The 19,214-nt window shown below is 60.2% G+C and overlaps 2 protein-coding genes across 4 annotated transcripts; one reads left to right on the forward strand and one right to left on the reverse strand.

The window, feature by feature from the left end:
• Positions 1–6: 6 nt before the first annotated feature.
• Positions 7–9,311, reverse strand: Ano8 (anoctamin 8). The gene is given in 18 exon segments (XM_015489241.2): positions 7–1,518; positions 2,883–2,993; positions 3,081–3,254; positions 3,378–3,569; positions 3,788–4,387; positions 4,389–4,598; positions 5,334–5,408; positions 5,508–5,563; positions 5,685–5,811; positions 5,915–6,067; positions 6,372–6,533; positions 6,630–6,757; positions 6,836–6,952; positions 7,579–7,675; positions 7,748–7,886; positions 8,068–8,200; positions 8,326–8,436; positions 9,177–9,311. Coding segments are annotated over 18 exon segments (3,318 nt in total). The 5' UTR covers positions 9,283–9,311; the 3' UTR covers positions 7–891.
• A 1,544-nt stretch (positions 9,312–10,855) lies between these two features.
• On the forward strand, positions 10,856–14,963 carry Gtpbp3 (GTP binding protein 3, mitochondrial). 3 transcript variants are annotated; one of them, XR_007344319.1, is made up of 9 exons: positions 10,856–11,436; positions 11,759–12,006; positions 12,119–12,205; positions 12,292–12,494; positions 12,694–13,009; positions 13,197–13,362; positions 13,672–13,935; positions 14,122–14,447; positions 14,602–14,963. XR_007344319.1 is itself a non-coding variant. In XM_015489243.2 (9 exons), exons 1-9 carry the CDS (start codon positions 11,384–11,386, stop codon positions 14,345–14,347), a joined length of 1,464 nt encoding a protein of 487 aa, XP_015344729.1. In that variant the 5' UTR covers positions 10,859–11,383; the 3' UTR covers positions 14,348–14,963. The 3 variants fall into 3 exon arrangements, 2 of the variants coding, with proteins under 2 accessions (XP_015344728.1, XP_015344729.1); XM_015489243.2 differs by having other exon boundaries at positions 10,859–11,436; positions 12,694–12,766; positions 12,866–13,009; positions 14,122–14,963; XM_015489242.2 differs by having other exon boundaries at positions 14,122–14,963.
• The last annotated feature ends 4,251 nt before the right edge of the window (positions 14,964–19,214 follow it).

Genomic DNA, 19,214 nt, shown 5'->3' on the forward strand with positions numbered 1-19,214 from the left:
GCCAGCGCTGTCCCTGCGGAGGCGAGAGGTGCCGTTCCGGGGGCATGCCGCCCCCGCCAGACCCCACGGGGTGGGCGACCCTGCCCGCACTCCCTCCCGGCTTCCAGGCACGTGAAAGGCCTTATTGCTTCAGATCAGAGACGGGGTAGGTGACTCCCCTGGGCGACTTTGCATCCCTGGCCTCTCCCAGGCACCGGGGAGGGGAGTCTGAGGAAGTCCCTCTGACTTCTGACCTATGCCCTTGTACTGCAGCTACCACCTCTCAGGCGACCTGGGGATCAGACTACTGGACCCCCCAGACTAGGGTTGGGGCAGGCAAAGTGGTAGGGGTCCTGGGATGTGGCCCGTGCCAAGGCTCTGCACTCAAGTGGGTGCAGCCTGTAACCCAGTGCCCTGGGTGGGCAGCCCCAGCCTCCACCTCCAAAGAAGTCCTTCCTGAACACCTGGGCTGCAGGCTGGGGATTTGCATAGAGGTCTGGGGGGGTCCAGTCCCCCAGAGTGAGCCAGGTATGGGAGCAGGAGAGGGTGGGCCAGGAGGTAAAGGGGCCTCCCTCACCTCTCCTGGCACCAGAGCATGGTGGGGGTACCCTGGGAGGGGTACTAGACAGGGGGCTTTGGCGTCCCTCCCTGGGGGTGTGAGGAGGGTCAGGCACAGGGCTCCAGGCTCTTCAGGGTCCCAGAGACTGAGCAGGCTTGACTTAGAGGCTCCATGTCCCACTGACCCAGGTCCCCTACCAATACCAAAGATGGGGCCTCCGCTGTCCCCTTCAGCCCTTCTCCCTAGGCCTGGCCACCCCACCCCTACCCCCAAAGCCGGGCCCAGCGTCCCCACCCCCGAGTTAAAGCTTGTGACCTGAGCCTTCCTCTTCGGGCCGGGGGGCTTCCAGCTCCTCAGCTGAGGCCTCGTCCGCTGCCCACTCCTCTGGGCCCGGCCGCTGCCACCGCTGGGGGTCCCGTCCTTCGGGCCTGCCCGCCCGCCCCGTTGGACCCGGTCTCAGCCCGGGTCCCGCCAAAAGGGAAGAGCTTGCCGGCGTGGAAGGCCTTGGGTGGCGAGTGGCTGCGCTCCGGATCCCTTCGGGTCTCGGGCGACTTGAGGAACTTGAAGCTGAGGAAGGCCGGTAGGCGGGTGTCACTGCCGGTGGGTGACTGGGCAGAGGGCTGCCGAGCGGCAGGGCCAGTCCCTGTGCCGGCCAGCGAGGACGTGGCCCCTGATGACAGGAACTTGCCCTGTAGCGGGATGATCTGCTTCAGCTTCATGACATTGTTGGGTGCCAGCAGGGACCCCGGGCGCTTGGGCCGCTCAGGCCCATGGCTGCCCGCTCCGCTACCCTTGGCTTTGGCAGAGGTCTTCTCGGAGGCGGCGGGGTCCAGCCCAGCGCCCTCAGCCCTGGCCTCCTCCCGGCCACTGGTGTCACGCTCCCTGCGGGCATGGTGCTCCGCGTGGCGCTGGCGCTCCTCCTCCTCCCGCCGCCGCCGCTGCTGCTGCTGGTAGCGGTGCTGGGCCTGGCGCTCGTGTCTCTGTGGGCAGAAGCACACAGCTAAGGGCCGGGAAGGCAGGGTTGGCCAGGCCATGCGGACTCTGTGGAAACGGCCAGCTGAATCCCTCGGTGGAGGCTGAGGCTCCCCACTAGAGAGAGATCCAGAAGCTTATTGGGCACCAGCAGGATGCCCGGACCCAAGCTGGGGCTCTCTGAGGAAGCGGGGAAGGGATCCAAATGTTTATTGGGCACCAACTGCATCCCTGGACCCAAGCCGTTGCTTTCTGGGAATTGAGAAGAAAACAAATGTTCACTGGCCACCAACTCTGTCCCTGGCCACAAGCCAGACAGTGTCTTAGGAACTGGACCCTGCTTTCTGGAGAACCAGCAGGACAAGAGAGCCTGGACTGGAGCACTGTGACTTTAAATTAACTACAATTCGTCAAGGGGTGGGGGAGCGGCTCAGTGGCAGTGCGCTTGCCCAGTATGTGTGAGGACCTGGGTTCCATCCCAGCACTGCACGAAAAGGAAAAAATATGTTTTGATTTTTTTTTTTAATATAAAATAAAATGAGTTCCTCATTCCCCTCGGCCCCATTTCAAAGTGCTCTTTAGCCACCTGTTGCTTGGGGCTACTTGGACAGCACAGATTTGGAACATTCCCGCCTTCCAGGAAAGGTCTGCATCTGAAGATGCCATGGAGCTCCTCGGCCACTCTGTAGCTTTTGGAGGAATATGCAAGAGGCTGGACCTCTCCTAGGACGCATCCACCATGCCCCTGGCCCCAGACAGGAAGCTCTCAGGGGGCTGGTGGTTTTGGATGCCATGGAGATACTGAAAGGGACCCAGGCCGACTGATAGTCATCCTTCAGTATCTGCAGGGCACTGGCTCCAGGACCCCCGCTGATGCCAAAATCTGTGGACAGGCAAGTCCTTAATGAAAAATGGACAGCGTTTGCATAGAACCAACGGACATCCCCTGTCCACTTTAAATCGTCTCTAGGTGACTTAGAAAAGCAATCCCTTGTAGACGCACTGTCCACCGTTGTATACTGCACGGCTTAGGGAATCACGACAGAAGGTCTCAGCTGGGCACAGTGGTGGGGGCCTGGAGTCCCAGTTACTTGGGAAGCCGAGGGGGAGAACCGCTGGAGCCCAGGAGTTTGAGACCCCATCTCAAAAAAACCAAGCAAGGAAGGAGGTGGGTGGGAGTCTGTGTGTGGTCAGCCCAGATGGCGTCCTTGGGTGCGGAACCCAGGGGAACTGAGAGCCGACGATCGTTCTAGGCTTTGTACCTCTCTGCACGTTTCCCCTCTTCCTAGGGACTTGGCCCCAGAGAGCCACTGCCAGGGACGCCCCGCCCAGCAGACAGGTCCTAGGAAGCAGCTCCTCCCAGCCTACATACCTTGAAGGCCTCTCGTCGCTGATACTCGAGCTTGGCCATCTCCTCGGCCACCCAGCCTGGGATGTCGGGGATGGCCACATGGATGAGGTACTTGAGGAGCAGAGCGAAGTGCTGTGGGGATCCGAAGAGGAGGCTACAGGCTCCGGGGACGCCCTCCTGCCGGCCGCCCGGCTCCCCCACCAGGTCGCCAGCCCCCACCTCGAGCACCACCACGGACACAATGGCTGCTTCCGGGCTCAGCCAAGGGAAGAGGCGCTGCAGCTGCCCNGCCCGGGTCCCGCCAAAAGGGAAGAGGCGCTGCAGCTGCCCGCACTGGCCGATGAGGTAGCAGTTCACCACGATCGCCAGCACACCCATGGCCTCCATGACCTTCTGCAGGGGGGCGGGGATCTCAGAGGAGGTCCAGCGGCCTCTCCAGACCCCCGCTCCTCCCGGCTAGACCCAGGTTTCCCCTGGACCTTCAGCTAGGAGCCCTTGGCCTGCCCCCTGCCCCACCTGCCACTGGCCGATGCTCTCGACGCGCTGGCCGAAGGGCCGCTGCAGGCCCGTGCACAGTTTGAAGGCGTCACTGCGGATCTCGATGAGGTTGTTGACCAGGGCACAGAGCGCGGCCAGCGGGAAGGCGGATGAGAAGAGCACGACGTAGCCGAACTGCACGAACATCTCCTGGTAGTCCTGGAAGGTGTCCTGCAGGGCGAGGGCGGGCGCTCTCAGGCCACCTTCCTCCGCCAGCCCCCTCCCTCGGATCTCCCCTCGTGGACCAGAGTCTCTCTCAATCTTTGGCCTCACACTGGGCGAGAGGCCTCGCCCACCCAGCTGGACATTCGTCCTGGGCTCCCATTCTGTAGTTCCCAGCCATCAAGGGCCCCACTGCCCGATGGCCTCCACCTCTGCCCGCGGCCTACCTCGTACTTCCTCATGCAGCTCTCCAGCTCTGCCTGGGTCAACTGGGCCGAGGGCTCCTCCTCAGGTGGGTCGATCCAAGATGACCGGTTCTGCCTCTTCTGTCTCCCGGCAGAGTCCCCAGAGCCGGGCTCTGGGTCTGGGCCTCCATCAGGCCCTTGGTCTCGGCCCTCGCCCCCGGCCCGACGGAGCAGGATGGTTGGGGGCTCTCGCTCAGGGCTGCCAGGAGGACCCTCTGGCTCGTCGTCTTCCTCGGCCAGTGTGAACACGCCCGGCTCCAGCCCCTTCTCCACCATGGTGGGGCTTCCCTCCTCCAAGAGGGCCTCTGGGTTTGGGCCAGGCCGTCGCCGCCCCGCCCCACGCTCAGCAAAGCTGACCTTCTTCAGGCGGAGCCCACAGTCCAGGAGGCCACCTTCCTCGCCCTCGTCATCGTCCTCCTCCTCTTCTTCCTCCTCTTCCTCCTCCTCTTCTGCCTCCTCCTTGCCCCCCCGGGGCCCATCCCTGACCTCCCCACCCTCCCCGGCTGGTCTCCGCTCCACTGTGGCCTCTTCCTCCTCCTCAGGTGCCCCGCAGCCCCCACTGAGACACCTGCGGGCCCCCCCCACTGCCGCCGCCACTGCCCTCGTCGGCCTGGGCTTCGAGGCGGCGAGGCACAGGGCGCCTGAGGCTCAACAGGCCGAGCAGGGCTTGAACCAGCTCCCAGATGGCCCGCAGACCGAGCTCGCCACGACCCAGCCTGCGGTACAGGTGTGGCTGCAGGACCTCACGCACATTCTGGAGGAACTGGCGGGTGATCAGCAGCGTGGCCAGCATCTGGGGGCAGGAGGGGAGTGGAGAGAGGCTGCATGGGGGACAGGTGGGAGGCCCAGGCACCAGAACAGGGCACCCACCCTCCAGAGCACCTTCCGGGAGCAAGTACCCAGATGCACACACGGAGCCCAGTTCTTAACTCTGCCCCTCTGGATGTCCCTGGACACAGAGGCCCCCAGCACCCAGCCACCAATCACCTGCCATAGCCCAGCTCGCCACAGCGCACGTAGCCAACCCACAGGGCAGGCACGGGGCGCTGCCACCCCGACGAGGCCTCAGCCACTGCCCGGGGCCTGGCTGGGCCCCCTCTGCCTGTGCTAGGCCACCAGAGCCCCAGGCCCCTCTGAGCATGCGCCCTCAGCCTGGCGTGCCCGGTCCCCAGCACGGCCATGCTGCCCACCCTGGCGGGGGCTCGCCACCTGCCCGTACTTTGGCCCGGGCCGAGAGCAGAAGGCCCCGGAGGGAGAGGAGGAGCAGGCGGAACCGCAGGGCCACGAGCGGGACCAGCACCGCCCGCAGCTGCCGCTCAAGGCTCTGGGACAGGGACAGGACGAGCAGGAGCTGTGGAGGGACCGACGGACAGATGGACAGACAGATGGGGGGGTGACAGGCAGAGAGAGGACAGACGGACGGACGAACAAAGAGGAGAGAAGGATGGAGGGGGGGGAGCGGCTGGAGAGCCCTGGACCCCGTGTGCCAGGTCCGGCCCCCCGGCTGCCGCGGGAGCCAGAGGCTCACCTCTTTGAGGCGCTCCATGTCCTTGAGGTAGAAGCCGATGTAGAAGAGGCTCAGGTACGAGTTGACAAACTGGAACTGCAGGGAGCAGGCGGCCGTGTCACTCCCAGTTCCTCTCACACCCCCTGCCCCCAGCCTCTCTGTCGTCCCCTGCGGTCTTCCTTGGAGGCTACTCACCAGGACGACCTTGATGATGAGGTGCTTCTCGTAAGCGCTCTCTAGCCGGTAGTTCTCTAGGGGCCGAGGAGGAGGAGTGTGAGGGGCCACCCTGGCTGCCCACGACCAGTGGGACCCCAGGAGGCAGGGGCAGCCTTCCTCCTGGGGGAGCAGGGGGACTCCCCTGGCAGAGCATACCCATGTCGTTGAGCCAGATGGCCAGCTTCTTGTAGCCCTCGGCGCTCACGCTGACCAGCAGGGCCAGCACAACCTTGGGCAGGAAGCGGGCGAGACGGGGCAGCCCCTTCACACTCAGCACCAGCTCCTGCGGGCCCAGGAGGTTGGTGACAGGGCTCGGCGTGGCTCGGGCAGGGCTGGGCGAGTGGTCGGCGGGTCGGGCTAAGGCCAGGGAGAGGGGCTCAGGTCACCTGCAGCTGGAAGCATCCCAGCATGAGCAAGAAGACGCAGGCCAGGCAGGCCAAGCACAGCGGCAGGCTCACGAGCAGCTGGAAGAGCAGCCGCTTCCAAGGTGGGTAGTAGAACTCCTCAGCGCGGGTCACGGGGCTGATGCGGCGCACGCCCTGGGGGAGGTGGCCAGCCCAGTGTGAGACTGCAGGGGTCACCTCTGCCCTATCTGCCCTTTCTGATTCTCCAAACTCAGTTTCCCTCCACGACACCTTTTTTCTTGGGGTACCTCGTGCCACCTCGTGGTACCCTTTCTAGTTCCTCAAATCCAATTTCCACACCCCCAGGAGCACGCACCCCCGTCTGACATGCCGCCTCTTGCGCAGCCCAGGCCACCTACGCGCTTGCTCCTGCAGCGTCTCCACCATGCGCTCGCTTTTACCTGGTTCTCTGAATTCCTCGACCCAACCTTGGACTGACCCTGAACTGGGGACGTGGCTCCTCCACAGCTTCCCCAGGTGAATCCAGTGTTCCCCACTTGTAGGCCAGCTCTGCCCCCCTCCGTTTCCACTCCTCTAAGAACAGTGTTGACCAGATCACGTTGAAGAGCGCAAAGACCACGCAGGACACATCCCGGCTTGTCTGTGGGTGGCAGAGGAGAGCCAAGCCATCGGGCGAGCTAGCCCAGGAAGGAGAGTGTGTTGGGACCCCCAGCCCCACCCAGCCCTGGTCTGATACCTGATCAGCCTCCGTGAATGTGTATAGGACAGAGCCAAAGACAGCGGGGTACACCATTGCTGACGTGTAGAAGCCCAGCCAGGCAAAGTACATGGCAATCTTCACACCAAAGTAGTCACAGATGTCATCTGCCAGGCGAGGGGGAGTCCCAGTCACCTCCACCTGCCTCCCGGGACCCCTGTCCACCCCCTAGCCCGGGACCTCACCTAAAGGCTGGTTTTCACACACAGCCTGCACCCATGACTTCATGAGGCGGTTCAGGATGCGCTGTTCGTGGACCGGGAACACCTGCTGGATGATCCCACGGGCCGCCAGCTCCGGGACTGTGGGGAGAGGAGCACAAGTGACCCCAGCTACTCCACCATGCTCCCAGCCGGACTGGCCTTCCTTGGCTGGAACCACAGCTTTTTGCTTGATCTTAAACCCACAGAGGCTCTTCCCAGGGAAGAAGTTCTGGATGGACGGAATACCTGATTCCCCTTCAGAATCTGGGAGATGCAGGGGCAGACAGGGAAGGTTACAGCCCCCATAGGGAACCATGTTTTTAAGTAAGCCATTTGGCTTTAGTTTGTGACCCTAAGGAATGGCATAAGCTGGCATCAGAGGGTGAACGAATTTGTGTCGGCACCTTTCCTAGAGAAACCAAGGCCATAGTACACCGAGCGCTGTCCATGGTCCTGCCCCTACCTTATTCCAGAAAAGGGCGCAGCCTGGACATGCCTCCTAGGGGATAAGCCCGACCCCTTTACAAAGGCCACGCCCCTTCAACTCATTGAGGGGCCTGATCCAGGTAACTGGGGCCATGCCCCTTAAGTTCATTGGCTGCCAACCCTTTACTAACCCCTGACTGGATGGAAACAGACCCCACCCTTCTACCCCCTAGATTGTCCTCTAAGAGCCCTGCCCAGCTCTATGCCTGTGCTTGTAGTGTTGGCCCCGCCTCGCTCACTGATTGGCTGGTCCTCCAGGAACCGCACGTTGTGCAACGCCTCTCCCTGCTTGGCACGCAGGTTCTGCAGCCAGAAGCGGATGATGCTCTGGCGTTCCTGTTGGGAAGAGGTTGTGAGCTCTCTGGGCAGCACCCCAAGGCTGGGCCACACTCGTGGGACGGGCCTGACCTGGGATGTGAAGAAGCGTAGCTCACTCTCCACATTCTCATAGATGAAGTCTTCTTCGCAGGAGAAGCCGCGGGTGCCCCCACCGAACTCGGCCTTCACAGCCTTGCGCAGACCCAGCTCGTCGGCCCCTCGGAGTAGGCTGCAGGGAGGGCAGAGGAGATGGGCTCACAGAAAGGCCACGGCCCACCATCCTGGATCTAAGGACACACACCTGGTGGCTTCTTGGTACAAATGCAGGGTGGCTGGATAGCATGGTTGGCTCTTGGAAGGGCAGGGGGCCGGGTGCAGGGTCAGCAAGAGGCCAGAGGCAGGGGACTCGCCTCTCATATGTGGCTGTGACGAAGAAGGCGTAGGCACGCGTGTGGCGGTGGTGGCGGACTTGCACGATGAGCTCAGGGATGCCCACACGGATGTGGTTCAGCAGCCATAGCAGCGTGTGGTCATCAGTGGTGTCTGCCAGGGGGCACAGGGACGGATGGCTCTTGCAAAGAGGGGACCCCAAGACCACCTACATATTCCCACTGTGGGAAGCTGAGCTCAGGAGGGCTGCCTTTGGGCATGGCAGCGGGAGTGGGTACCTGGAAAGGTCATCAGCACATCACAGTTCTCCGTGGGAACGGTCTTCATCCATGCCTTGTGGGACACCAGGTAGCGACCCGCCTGCAGGAGCCGCTTCCCGAAAAGCTTATCTGGGGGGGAGCGGTGTGGCAGGTCTGGGTGAGGTCACACCTGGACCCAGACTTGGCCTCAAGTCTCAGTCCCTCCGGCCCCCACCGAGCTCTCCAGCACTCAGCCTGACTTTCAAGCTCGGTTCGTTTTCCTCTCTCCATGTCCTTGCACCAGCCAGGCCCTTCTCCAGGAATGCCCTTCCCCCAGGTCCTCCCTTACAAATCTTACTCATTCTTGAGGCCCAGCTCCGCCTACCGAACCACAATCGATGGGGCGCCCACTAGCAGCCCTGAGTGCTTCACCACATTATGACAGCGCGTCCTCACAGCAGCCCCATGAGTTGGGCGCGGTTCTTACCCCCATTTCACAGGTGAGGAAACTGAGGCCCAGTGTGTTTAAGTCACGCACCCAAGGTCACACAGCCGAGCTGGGATTCGAACCCAGGACCATGTGATTCTGTATTTTCCACGGAGAGGCTAGCGCATTCCAGCCTGGCGGTGATCCCTCAGCCCAGGGGTGGCAAGGCTCAGCCCCAGGCCGGGGCTCTTTGGAGGGGCGTGTCCGCGCTTTTGCGCTGGGACCCCCGCCCGCTGCACGGCCCAGCCCCGCCCGCCGGGCCGCAGCCGCAGTGCTGGGAAGAGCGGGCCCCTCCGCCAGACACCAGGCCCGGGACATTTGACCCCAATCTTCCTCCCTGCCCAGCCGACGCGCGCACCCCAGGCACCTGCAACCCAGTCCGCTCCAGCCGCCGCACACATACCCAGAACTCCAGACGCAGGGGCTGCGGGCTCGCCCTCCGGCGGGGGCCTCTTGCCGCGCTCTCCCTCCAGGGACGTGCCCCCGGCGCCCGAGGCAGTCTCGGCCATGGCGAGGACAGGTCAGGTTAGGGGCTGTGGGCGGCTCGGGCGCCGGGGGCCGCGGACTCATGGGGCCAGTGCCGCCGCCGAGCGCGCGGGAGGAGGAGACAAAGGCCGCGCCCGCCCGCGCCGGTCGCCGTCCTCGCGCGCCCGAGCGCAGCTTCTCGTCGCCGCCCGAGCCGAACCTGGATTCTCTTTCCCCCGCCCGCCGCGCGTCGCTCTCCAGTTCTCAATCCTGCCCGCCTGCCTGGCTCTCTGGTTCTCGTAGCCGCCCGTGTTGTTTTCCGAGTTTTGTTCTCGCCCGCCCACTTGGATTTCTGGTGCTCGTGCTCGCCCGCACCGAGGGTGCATTTTCCAAAGTGTCCCTACCTCCCCACCTTCGTTACCGCCTTGCAGCCTGTTTCCCCATTTGCAAGCTACAGAATTCACAGACCCGACTTGGAATCTTAGATGGGCGTGATTTGACTGTGGCAGGATGTGGGAGTAGGCGGCCTGGTCAGGGGAGATTCCTGAGAACAATAACCACCTAGTAGGGTGGCGAATAAATAATTACAGCAGGTTCTGCCTCAGGGTGTTTGCACGTGCTGTTTAGCTGCGGAGGTCACCCATCGCGTTCTCTTTTCCTGGTTAATTCTTACTCCCTTCAGAATGTAAGCTCCTTTGAGGGGATCCAATAGTAATAGCAAATAAAAGTAGTGCTCTTAAGTTTACATTTCAGATAAACGAAGAAATATTTAGTTACATCTTAAATGTTACATAGGATATAGTTATACTAAAACAGTGTTCGTTGTTTATTCAAAATTTAGTTGGCTGTCCTGTTTTCTCTAACCCCTTCGGTGCTGGGGATGAAATCCAGAGCCTCCTGCAGCCTAGGCAAGCGCTCTACCACTGAGCTACACTCCCGGCCCTAGGCATCGCCTCTTTTGTCTTGTACCGCGATCCTTGACCATCATGAATAGCCCGCTCCATCTGGGCGAGAACCCGGTGAAGGCAGGAGCCCAATCTGGTTCTCAATGCCTGGCACACACAGGCATTTGATGTATACTTGTTACAGACGGAATCACCAGAGATGGAGAGTGTCATCGTTTATTCCTATTTTAAGTGAAAAAGTTGAGCAGGGCGGGACATGAGAGAATTACAACTCTAACCTGCCAGATTTTTCCCGAATTGCAGATGAGCTGCCCGTCCGCTTTGATCGAGAACCAGAGAATTGGCCGTGCGAAGGCGCTCCCGAGACCCCGCCCACTCAGGGCCTGGAATTCCACCATCAGCGATTTATTCTGCTGTTCAGCGCTGTCCTGGGTTAACCTGAAAGTAATTTCCAAGACTCGGTTGCCTGGCTTTCGGGGAGCCCGAGACAGACCGGACTCTCGGAAGACCTGAGCCAGAGAGGGCCAAGCAGCCCAGTGAGGGGCAGAGGGCTTCCAGGAAGGTTTCCTGGAGGAGGGAACTCTGAACTAGGCCTGGAGGATGAGTTTGTGAAACCAGGAAAGGCACCAGAGGCCTAGAGAGAGCCAGCAGAGGGTTGGGGAGCGGGGAGAAGCTGGAGGGTCCCGGGAAAACCAAGCAGCAGAAGTTTGGGCAAGGTTTTCCCTGGGCCAGAGGGTGTGTTCCCCGGAACTCATCCGTCGCATTCACTGAGATGCTCTGAGCTTCCGGTCCCTTCCTGGGAGCGGAGAGGTGTAACCCGCTTTTTGGACAGCAGTACAGGGTACGCTTGCCTCGCTTAAGGCTACGGAGTGGTCAAGCGGAAAGTACGGGACTCGAATCCTCGCCGTAATTTCCACCGTCCTGGCCAAGCCCTGTCCTCTCTCCTACTCGTTTCCATTGTCTCAGATCCCTGCCGCGTTAGGACCCTAAAAATTCGGTCTATTGTTGCCGGGGGAACATCTTTGCGGGGCACTCAAGTTCCGGAGCCCCCGCCCTCCTTTCTAGCACCAGCCCACGGGAATGAAGGTCTTCAGCCGGTGGGCGGGGCGCCTCCGCAGTGGCCCAATGATAGTCGAGAACGTAGAAGGTTCCCAGTAACGCTGTGGAGTAGGCGGGGCGTCCTGCCCGGACTTGAAGCGGCTCTGAAAGGTCCGACAGGCGGGTCGCAAGTTGTATATCCATGTGGCGGGAGCTGTGGACCTTGGCGGCCCGGGCGGCTCGTGGGTCTCGCAGGTGAGGCGACCCCGCCGAAGGGGTGGGACAGCGAGAGGTGCTTCAAGGGCCCCAAACCCGCTCCTTAGGTTCCCAGGGCCCAGTGTCCTGCCACAGAGGCACCACTCGAGTTCTTCCAAGCTCCAATCTGCCCATCCCTTTGCTGCAGACCCCACGTCAGGGTCACCTTTTGCTCTCAGTCACTTTATGGCTTCAGAGTCTCCAATCTGTACCTCCCCCACCCCGCCACCTGGAGCTACTCCTGACCATCCAGTCTTCGACCCATCTCCACCTTAAGACAGAGCCGCCAAGCTGTGCTGACTTTCCTCCTCTCCTGTCCCAGACTGTGCACAAGCCAGAGCAGCCGTGCCCCGGCCTTCGGTTCTGGGGCCACCATCTTCGCGCTAAGCTCAGGCCAAGGCCGCTGCGGCATAGCAGTGATCCGAACCAGCGGCCCCGCCAGCAGCCACGCTCTCCGGAGCCTCACGGCTCCCCGGGACCTGCCCCCGGCCCGCAGCGCCAGCCTACGTCTGCTCAGCGACCCGCACACCGGGGAACCGCTGGATCGTGCACTGGTGCTCTGGTTCCCTGGTGAGGGACCCCAGAACTCGAACCTCCCGTAGTGCCCATGGCCCGGTTTCCCCCCTCCTGGGGTTTGCCCAGGCTGTGCCTTCTACCTGAATCTCATCTCTTTGTCCACGAGGTCCCCAAAGTTTCACGGGTGAGGACTGTGTGGAGTTCCACGTGCATGGAGGCCCGGCCGTGGTGAGTGGAGTCTTACAGGCTCTGGGTGAGTCACAGTCTCAGGTTCGCAGCCTGGCTCTGCCCATGGGCTTGGGGGACCAGCGGGTTCAAGGACCTGGGGCCTCCCCACAGGCAGTGTGCCAGGGTTACGGCCAGCTGAGGCTGGAGAATTCACCAGGCGGGCGTTCGCCCATGGGAAGCTGAGCCTCACAGAGGTGGAGGGGCTGGCCGATCTGATCCACGCAGAAACTGAAGCGCAGCGTCGCCAGGCCTTGAGGCAGCTGGACGGCGAGCTGGGCCAACTCTGCCGCAGCTGGGCCGAGACCCTCACCAAGGCAAGTGCCCTGTTTGCTGATCCCTGCCTCTAAGACCCCACCTCTTCATCCCCTGCATGAGTGCACCCCCATGCATTCATTCCCCGCATGAAAGCATCCTACCTACAGGACAATCCTGTCCCTAGATCCTGCTGCACCTGGGTAGTGGAATGGCGGGTTCCTGGGTGCTCACATCACCTGCCTTCCTCCCGCTGCCTAGGCTCTGGCCCATGTGGAGGCCTACATCGACTTTGGGGAGGATGACAACCTGGAGGATGTTGTCCTGGAGCAAGGTGGGCCCACATGGGGGTCGAAGGTGGAGATGGCTGGCATCCTCAGCTTCCAGAGGCCCTCCTCACCCACACCTCTCTGCCTGCTTTCCCCGTCCACAGCGGACAGTGAAGTGCAGGGGCTGGTGGTGGCACTGGACGCGCATCTACGAGATGCCAGGCGTGGGCAGCGGCTCCGCTCAGGGGCACACGTCGTGGTCACTGGACCCCCCAATGCCGGCAAAAGCAGCTTGGTGAACCTCCTCAGTACGTGAAGGGGGATGGGGATGTGGCCTGAGTGGGGTGTTAGCTTAGTGCCAGGGGTGGGGCCAGCAGGTAGGAAACTGAGTCTGTCGAAGGTATTAGAAAAGCTCCGCCCAGCCGAGGGGTGGGGCCTAGGGGAGGAACTCTCTGGCCTCTCCCCCTCCCACTTCTTCTAACTGCCTCCCTCTAGGCCAGAAGCCTGTGTCCATCGTGTCCCCAGAGCCAGGGACTACCCGTGATGTGCTGGAGATCCCTGTGGACCTGGCTGGGTTCCCCGCATTGCTGAGTGACACCGCGGGATTGCGGGAGGGCGTGGGGCCCGTGGAGCAGGAGGGCGTGCGCCGGGCCCGTGAGAGGTGGGCTGGCAGAGTTGTGGGAGGGGTTGTGGGGCCCTTCCTCTGCCTTTTCTCTCTGTTGCACTTATTTTTATTTTTCCTCATTCAGTAAAGGTTGCTAAGCTTCTTCAAGTAGGGGCCTCAGTGATTGGGTTCTAATTAAATGCTGTTCTTGCTGGCCAGCTCCCCTGCCTGCCACACTGTGCCCCCACCTTGTTGTCTCACCTCCTCCACTCCGCCCCCTCCGCCCCCTCCGCCACTCTGCTCCGCCTACTGCATTAATTGCTGTATTCTGGGGTCGCTCACCCCTGCTTCTCTCTGCTCCTCCAGGTTGGGGCAAGCTGACCTCATTTTGGCAGTGCTGGATGCCTCTGACCTGGCCTCTCCCTCCAGCTGCGATTTCCTGGACACAGTTGTAGCCCTGCTAGGAGCCCAGAGCCAGCGCCTCCTGCTAGTGCTGAACAAATCTGACCTGCTGCCCCCTGAGGGCCTGGGCCCCAGTCTTGACCTGCCCCCCCACCTGCTGCTGTCTTGCTTGACCAGAGAGGGGCTGGACGGCCTCCTGGAGGCCCTAAAGAAGGAACTGGCTGCAGTGTGAGTCCCCTGGCCCACCGCCAGCCTCCCCTGACCCAAGTTCAAGTAGAAGCTGAGCCACTGGCTCTGGCCACATACCTGCCCCTCAGCCTTAGTTTCTGTATCTGCAAAATGGGTACAGCCTTTCCCCCATAAAAATGTGGTTGCAAGGTTGGGAGGGATCACTTCATGTCTTGTCTCTGGCAGGTGTGGGGACCCATCCACAGGCCCGCCACTCCTGACTCGCGCCAGACACCGGCATCACCTCCAGGGCTGCCTGGACGCCCTTGGCCACTACAACCAGACTCGAGACCTGGCCTTGGCGGCTGAGGCTCTGCGTGTTGCCCGGAGGCACTTGTCCCACCTCACAGGGGGAGGGGGCACAGAGGAGGTCCTGGACATCATCTTCCGGGACTTCTGTGTGGGCAAGTGAAGGGTGACCCAGAAGCCGTGGGACATCTGGAGCAGCTCTTCTCCTCCTCCCAGAACAGTGCAGCACTTCAGCGAGCTTCGGGGTAGCGAGCTCCCTGCAGGTGCGGGGGCCCAGGCCTTGGGGAGGGGCTACAGGGAGGTTGCTTTGGGCACCAGATGCTGGGGTGTGCATGGAGGGCTGGCTGGAGGTGGGAAGATCTCAGGGGTCTTTGTTTCATGGTTTCTGTTTTATTTTTTGCTGGCCTGGGGATGCAGCTTGGGCCTCGGTTACTAGGCAAGTGTTCTACCATGGAGCCACACCCCAGACCCATGGCGGTAACTTATTGTGCAAGTACCCAGGGAATGTGAACAACTCAAGTGATCCAGAAATGTTTCAACATGGGAATCTCCCTACTTGCCCTCTCCTGAGGCCACAGCTTAATAGGAGAATTTATAGAACCTTCTCTGCATATTTGCATACTTGTGGATACACCTATGAATTAGATATGGGTTTGTTTGTTTGTCTGGTGCTGGGGATGTAACCCCAGGCATGCCAAGCACCAAGCACGTGCTCTATCTGAGCCGCACTCTCAGCCCTGAGATTTGTATTTTGCATATAAATTGTGTTTATTGCTCTACATGTTGTCATTCCTGTTTCAGCATAAACTTTGAAATTTTGCCTTTTCTTTTTTTGGTACTGGGCATTGAACTTGGGGGCACTCAACCACTGAGCCACATCTCCAGCCATATTTTGCATTTTATTAAGAAACAGGGTCTCACTGAGTTGCTTAGCGCCTCACTTTTCCTGAGGCTGGCTTGGAACCCGCCATCCTCCTGCCTCAGCCTCCAAAGCCACTGGGATTACAGGTGTGCACCTCCGGGCCCGGCTGGAAATTTTGCCTCTTGTATCCTAAAAGTGATTTGCAAAACTTAGGGTCCCTTCTCTTTCCCCAGGCTTAATCTTTGTTCCTTCATTCATTCACTCAGAGGGGCCCTGCGCGGCATGGTGATGATCCCAGCAACTCAGGAGGCTGAGGCAGGAGGGTCACAGTTACAAGGCCAGCCTGGGCAACTTGGCCAGACCCTGTCTCAAAAAAAAACAAGAAGGAGGTGAGCATGGTGGTGCACACCTGTACTCCTAGCAGCTTGGAGGCTGAAGCAGGAGGATCGTGAGTTCAAAGCCAGCCTCAGCAAAAGGAAGGTGCTAAGCAACTCAGTGAGACCCTGTCTCTAAATAAAATACAAAATAGGGCTGGGGATGTGGCTCAGTGGGCACGTGCCCCTGGGTTCAATCCCCAGTACCCCCCCCAAAAAAAAACCCCAAAAAACAAATGAAAATGGCTGGGATATAGCTCAGTGATAAAGTGTCCCTGGGTCCAGTCCCCAGTACTGGGAGCTGGGTGGGGGTAGGATTCACTGACTTGATGAATATTTAGAAGCCAGAATTGTGTGCAGAATTGTATGCATCTTTTTTTTTTTTTTTTTAGTTGTAGATGGACACAATACCTTTATTTTATTTATTTATTTTTATGTGGCACTAAGGATCAAACCCAGTGCCTTGCACAAGTGAGGTAAGCACTCTATCACTGAGTCACAACCCACCCTGTGCACATCTTTTTAAAACAGTGTCTTTGCAGGACTGTGGATGGAACCCAGGGCCTTACCTGAGCTAGGCAAGTGCCCAGCACTGAGCTCCACCCCCAGCTCCAACACATTTTATATGTACAGCAGCATAATGCAAGGGGGACTTTGTCCCAGTGTGAGGAAACTGAGGTTTGGGGAAATAGTGGCTTGCCAGATGTCCCCCCGCCTTGGATTTGAACACAGGTCTGTTGGGCGCCAAGTTTGAATTTGCCAATGGCTCTCTATTCAGCAGACGGCACGTCGGGTGCCTGGATCCTGTCCTCATTAGAGGTCAGACACAGCTCATTCCTGTGAGGTCTAATAGCTTCTGTGTGACCCTGTCTCAGAGACCTGACCTGGTCAGGGACCTGAGGGGGAGCTGCTCCTCAGAGGGGTGGAAGAGGTTGGGGAGAGGGCAGCGCATGTGTAAAGGCCCTGGGGCGGGAGCATAGTGGCGTGTTCAAGGAGGGTGAGGTGACAGGGTTTCTGGAGAGGTGGGGACCCAGGAGGAGATGGAGAGGAGGGTGTGGCCTGACAGGTTGGTTGAGACTCTGGGGAGCTGCAGGGAAGGGTGGCCAACCAGCAGGGGGCACCTTCTCCTAGCAGAAGGGCCAGTACTTGTCACCTGGCCTTCTGTCCTGAAGGAGGGCCTCCACCTGGGGGCAGCATACCAACGGCCAACTCCCTTGACGATGGACACTGAGTCTCAGATGAGGTTAGGATCTTTTCCAGAATCAGAAAAAGATTCCCACCTCCAGTGGAGGGAGACGGAAGTCTGCAGTGTTAGGGGTCATCCAGGGGCAGAGAGAGGGCAAGGCAGAGATCTTTAGGAGACTCACAGAATCCCCACCCACCCAGCAGAGAAGGGACCCTGTCCCCCTGTTTCTTCACAGACTTTATTGCAGCATTACTATTTGTTAGTTGATTTGCTTGTACCAAGAATTGGGGAGGCTGAGGCAGGAGGGTCACAAGTTCAAGGCCAGCCTCAGCAACTTATCAAGATCCTGCCTCAAAAGGGCTTGGGATGTGGCTCAGTGGTAAAGCGTCCCTGGGTTCAATCCCCCAGTACAAAAATACAAAACAAAACGAACCTTCTGATGGTGAAGTAAATCATTAAAAAAAAAAAAAAAAGAGTTGGGTGACCCCTGGAGGGAAAGGGTAATATGGGCTGAATCCGTGGGTATTACTGTTGTGCCCATTTTTCAGATAAATAAACTGAGGCCCGGAGAAGAAAAGCAGTAATGAGGGTCCCGGGGCCAGGGGTGGGGCTCAGTGGTAGAGCTCCCCAAGTGCCCACAAGGCCCTGCTCCCGTCCCCAGCAAAATATGACAGCATGGGTCCAGGGGGGGGAGGGCCCAGAGGGCTTCCAGGAGGGGTGTGCAGTGCCTGGCTCTGCGGGGATGGAGACTGTCTCTGGGCAGGACCCCTGGCCCCACCCACCACCCCTCATCCCACGCAGGGGCCCTGGCACACAGCTGGACCGAGGTCCTTGGCTACAGTCCCTTTTTTCCAAGAAGGGTGAGGTGGCTTGTGGGAAGCAGCGGGGGTTATTTATAGAGGTTGTAGGAAATCCCCAAAGAGTCAGTGCCTCACCCAGCGGCTGGACCTCAGGGTCAGGGACCTGCCAATTGCCCCCTGCTGGGTTTTCAGTCCCCTTCCGCCCCTGGACCAGCCATGGCCAGGGACACTCCATTCAGGAGAAAAGTTGGAGAGGAGGAGCGATGAGGATGGGGTGCCCAAGAGGGAGCAGGGCTGTCTGCGGGCATTAACAGGGCTGCCTGGAGGAGGAGGTCTCTAATGCTGGGCCGCCTGGGAAGAAGCAGTAAGGGGGAAGCCACTCTGGTCTGAGGACACTGCCTGCATTAGAGCTTGGTGAGTCTTCAGCCAGAGAATCAAACATCCAGGAGCCCCGGAAACAAAGGTGGTGTGGCACCGTGTCTGGGGGTGGGCGTGGCACAGAAGGGCTGAGGAGCCAGACTTTGTGCAAGGGTAATGGGGAGCCATGTGAGGTGTGCGAGCAGGAGAGGGACTTGGTCAGATTCCATGATAGAAGGACCCCTCTGGACCAGGAAAGCAGAGGTTAAGGTTTGGGCTTGCATGAGCCCAAGCAGGGCAGGGTCCTGGGCCAGAGACGGGCCTGCGTGCCTGGAGGATTTAGGATTGTCATTTTCATTTATTTGTTTGCTTTTGAGGCAGAGCCTCATTGTGGGCCCAGGCTGGCCCTGAAATTCTGGGTCCAAGTACTCCTCCTGGATGACGGGCAAGTGCCCTTGTGCCTAGCTTGAGAATCATGATTATGCCCATTTCTTGATGAGAAAAATGGAGGCTGATAACTGAACTGAGTTGGAACTTGGGATGTGGGACTCCCAGAGCTCCAGGCTGAGCAGCCCGCTCAGGGCAGGGACGTCCCATTTCCTTGGGGCTCCAGACCGGCCTGTCTGGACAGCCTGGCCCTGCTGACCCCCGCCCTGCCCTGGCCCAGCCCCAGCCGAGTGTTTCCTGCAGCGACGTTCTCGCCTGCGCTTCCGTATCCCGGAAATATCGGTCCTTTGTCCCTCCAGACCAGGCTGCCCCAGCACGAGCACAGCGCTGCCAGCCCTGGCTCCGTCTCGTCCCCTCTGCAGGATCCCAGGGGGGTGGAGGACAAACCCAGAATCCCAACTGCAGTCTCAGCCCGTCTCCCCTGGGTGGCCGCGCAGTGTCCCCTGGCGTTTTTTCTTCTTAGGACTCAGGGCTCAGGAAGGGGGAGCGCGCCTTCTCCTCTCCACCTGTCCCGGCGTTGGTGGCTTTTGATGTCCATTCCTCCCACACCCGGGTACAGCCTCGCTCTCCTCTGTTCCCTCAACTTACCTTCCTCCACGCCACCTGGTTGGGCGAGATCAAAGTGCGCCCAGATTGGTGGCTGGTGGGGTCTGGGCGTTAAAGACAAAACCAATAAGAACAAATGGCCAGGGACTTTTGTGACATTGCTCCTGGACTCATTCTGCGAGGAGCATTCCTGCAATGAATGCGCTGCTTGTGGCGCTTCAGAGATCGCGGCACCGAGCTCCCTGCCACCCAGGAAGGCAAAGCTGAGAAGCCCGTTAGACACTAAACGTCCCAGCGGTGCCCGGTGCCGTCCCAGGGCAGGCTCTGTGGCCGTGTCAAGAGGCCTGTGTTGTGTCCCTGGTGCTGGTCCCAGACAGCGGGGTCCGGGGGACACGGGGGAGGGGCTCCCCCGCTCTCTTCTCTCCTGTTCCTCCCTGTGGCCCTGGTGCCTTCAAAGC

Source organism: Marmota marmota, unplaced genomic scaffold (assembly GCF_001458135.2).
Source record: "Marmota marmota marmota unplaced genomic scaffold, marMar, whole genome shotgun sequence".
Classification (NCBI taxonomy): Eukaryota; Metazoa; Chordata; class Mammalia; order Rodentia; family Sciuridae; genus Marmota; species Marmota marmota.

What these genes read in the sequence shown, in the direction of transcription:
- Gtpbp3 (XM_015489242.2), top strand. Translation starts at nt 11,384, where the DNA reads ATGTGGCGGGAGCTGTGGACCTTGGCGGCCCGGGCGGCTCGTGGGTCT. An exon ending in GGGCCGAGACCCTCACCAAG is followed by an intron (nt 12,495 to 12,693) that starts GCAAGTGCCCTG and finishes CCCGCTGCCTAG; the next exon opens with GCTCTGGCCCATGTGGAGGC. An exon ending in GTGCGCCGGGCCCGTGAGAG is followed by an intron (nt 13,363 to 13,671) that starts GTGGGCTGGCAG and finishes CTGCTCCTCCAG; the next exon opens with GTTGGGGCAAGCTGACCTCA.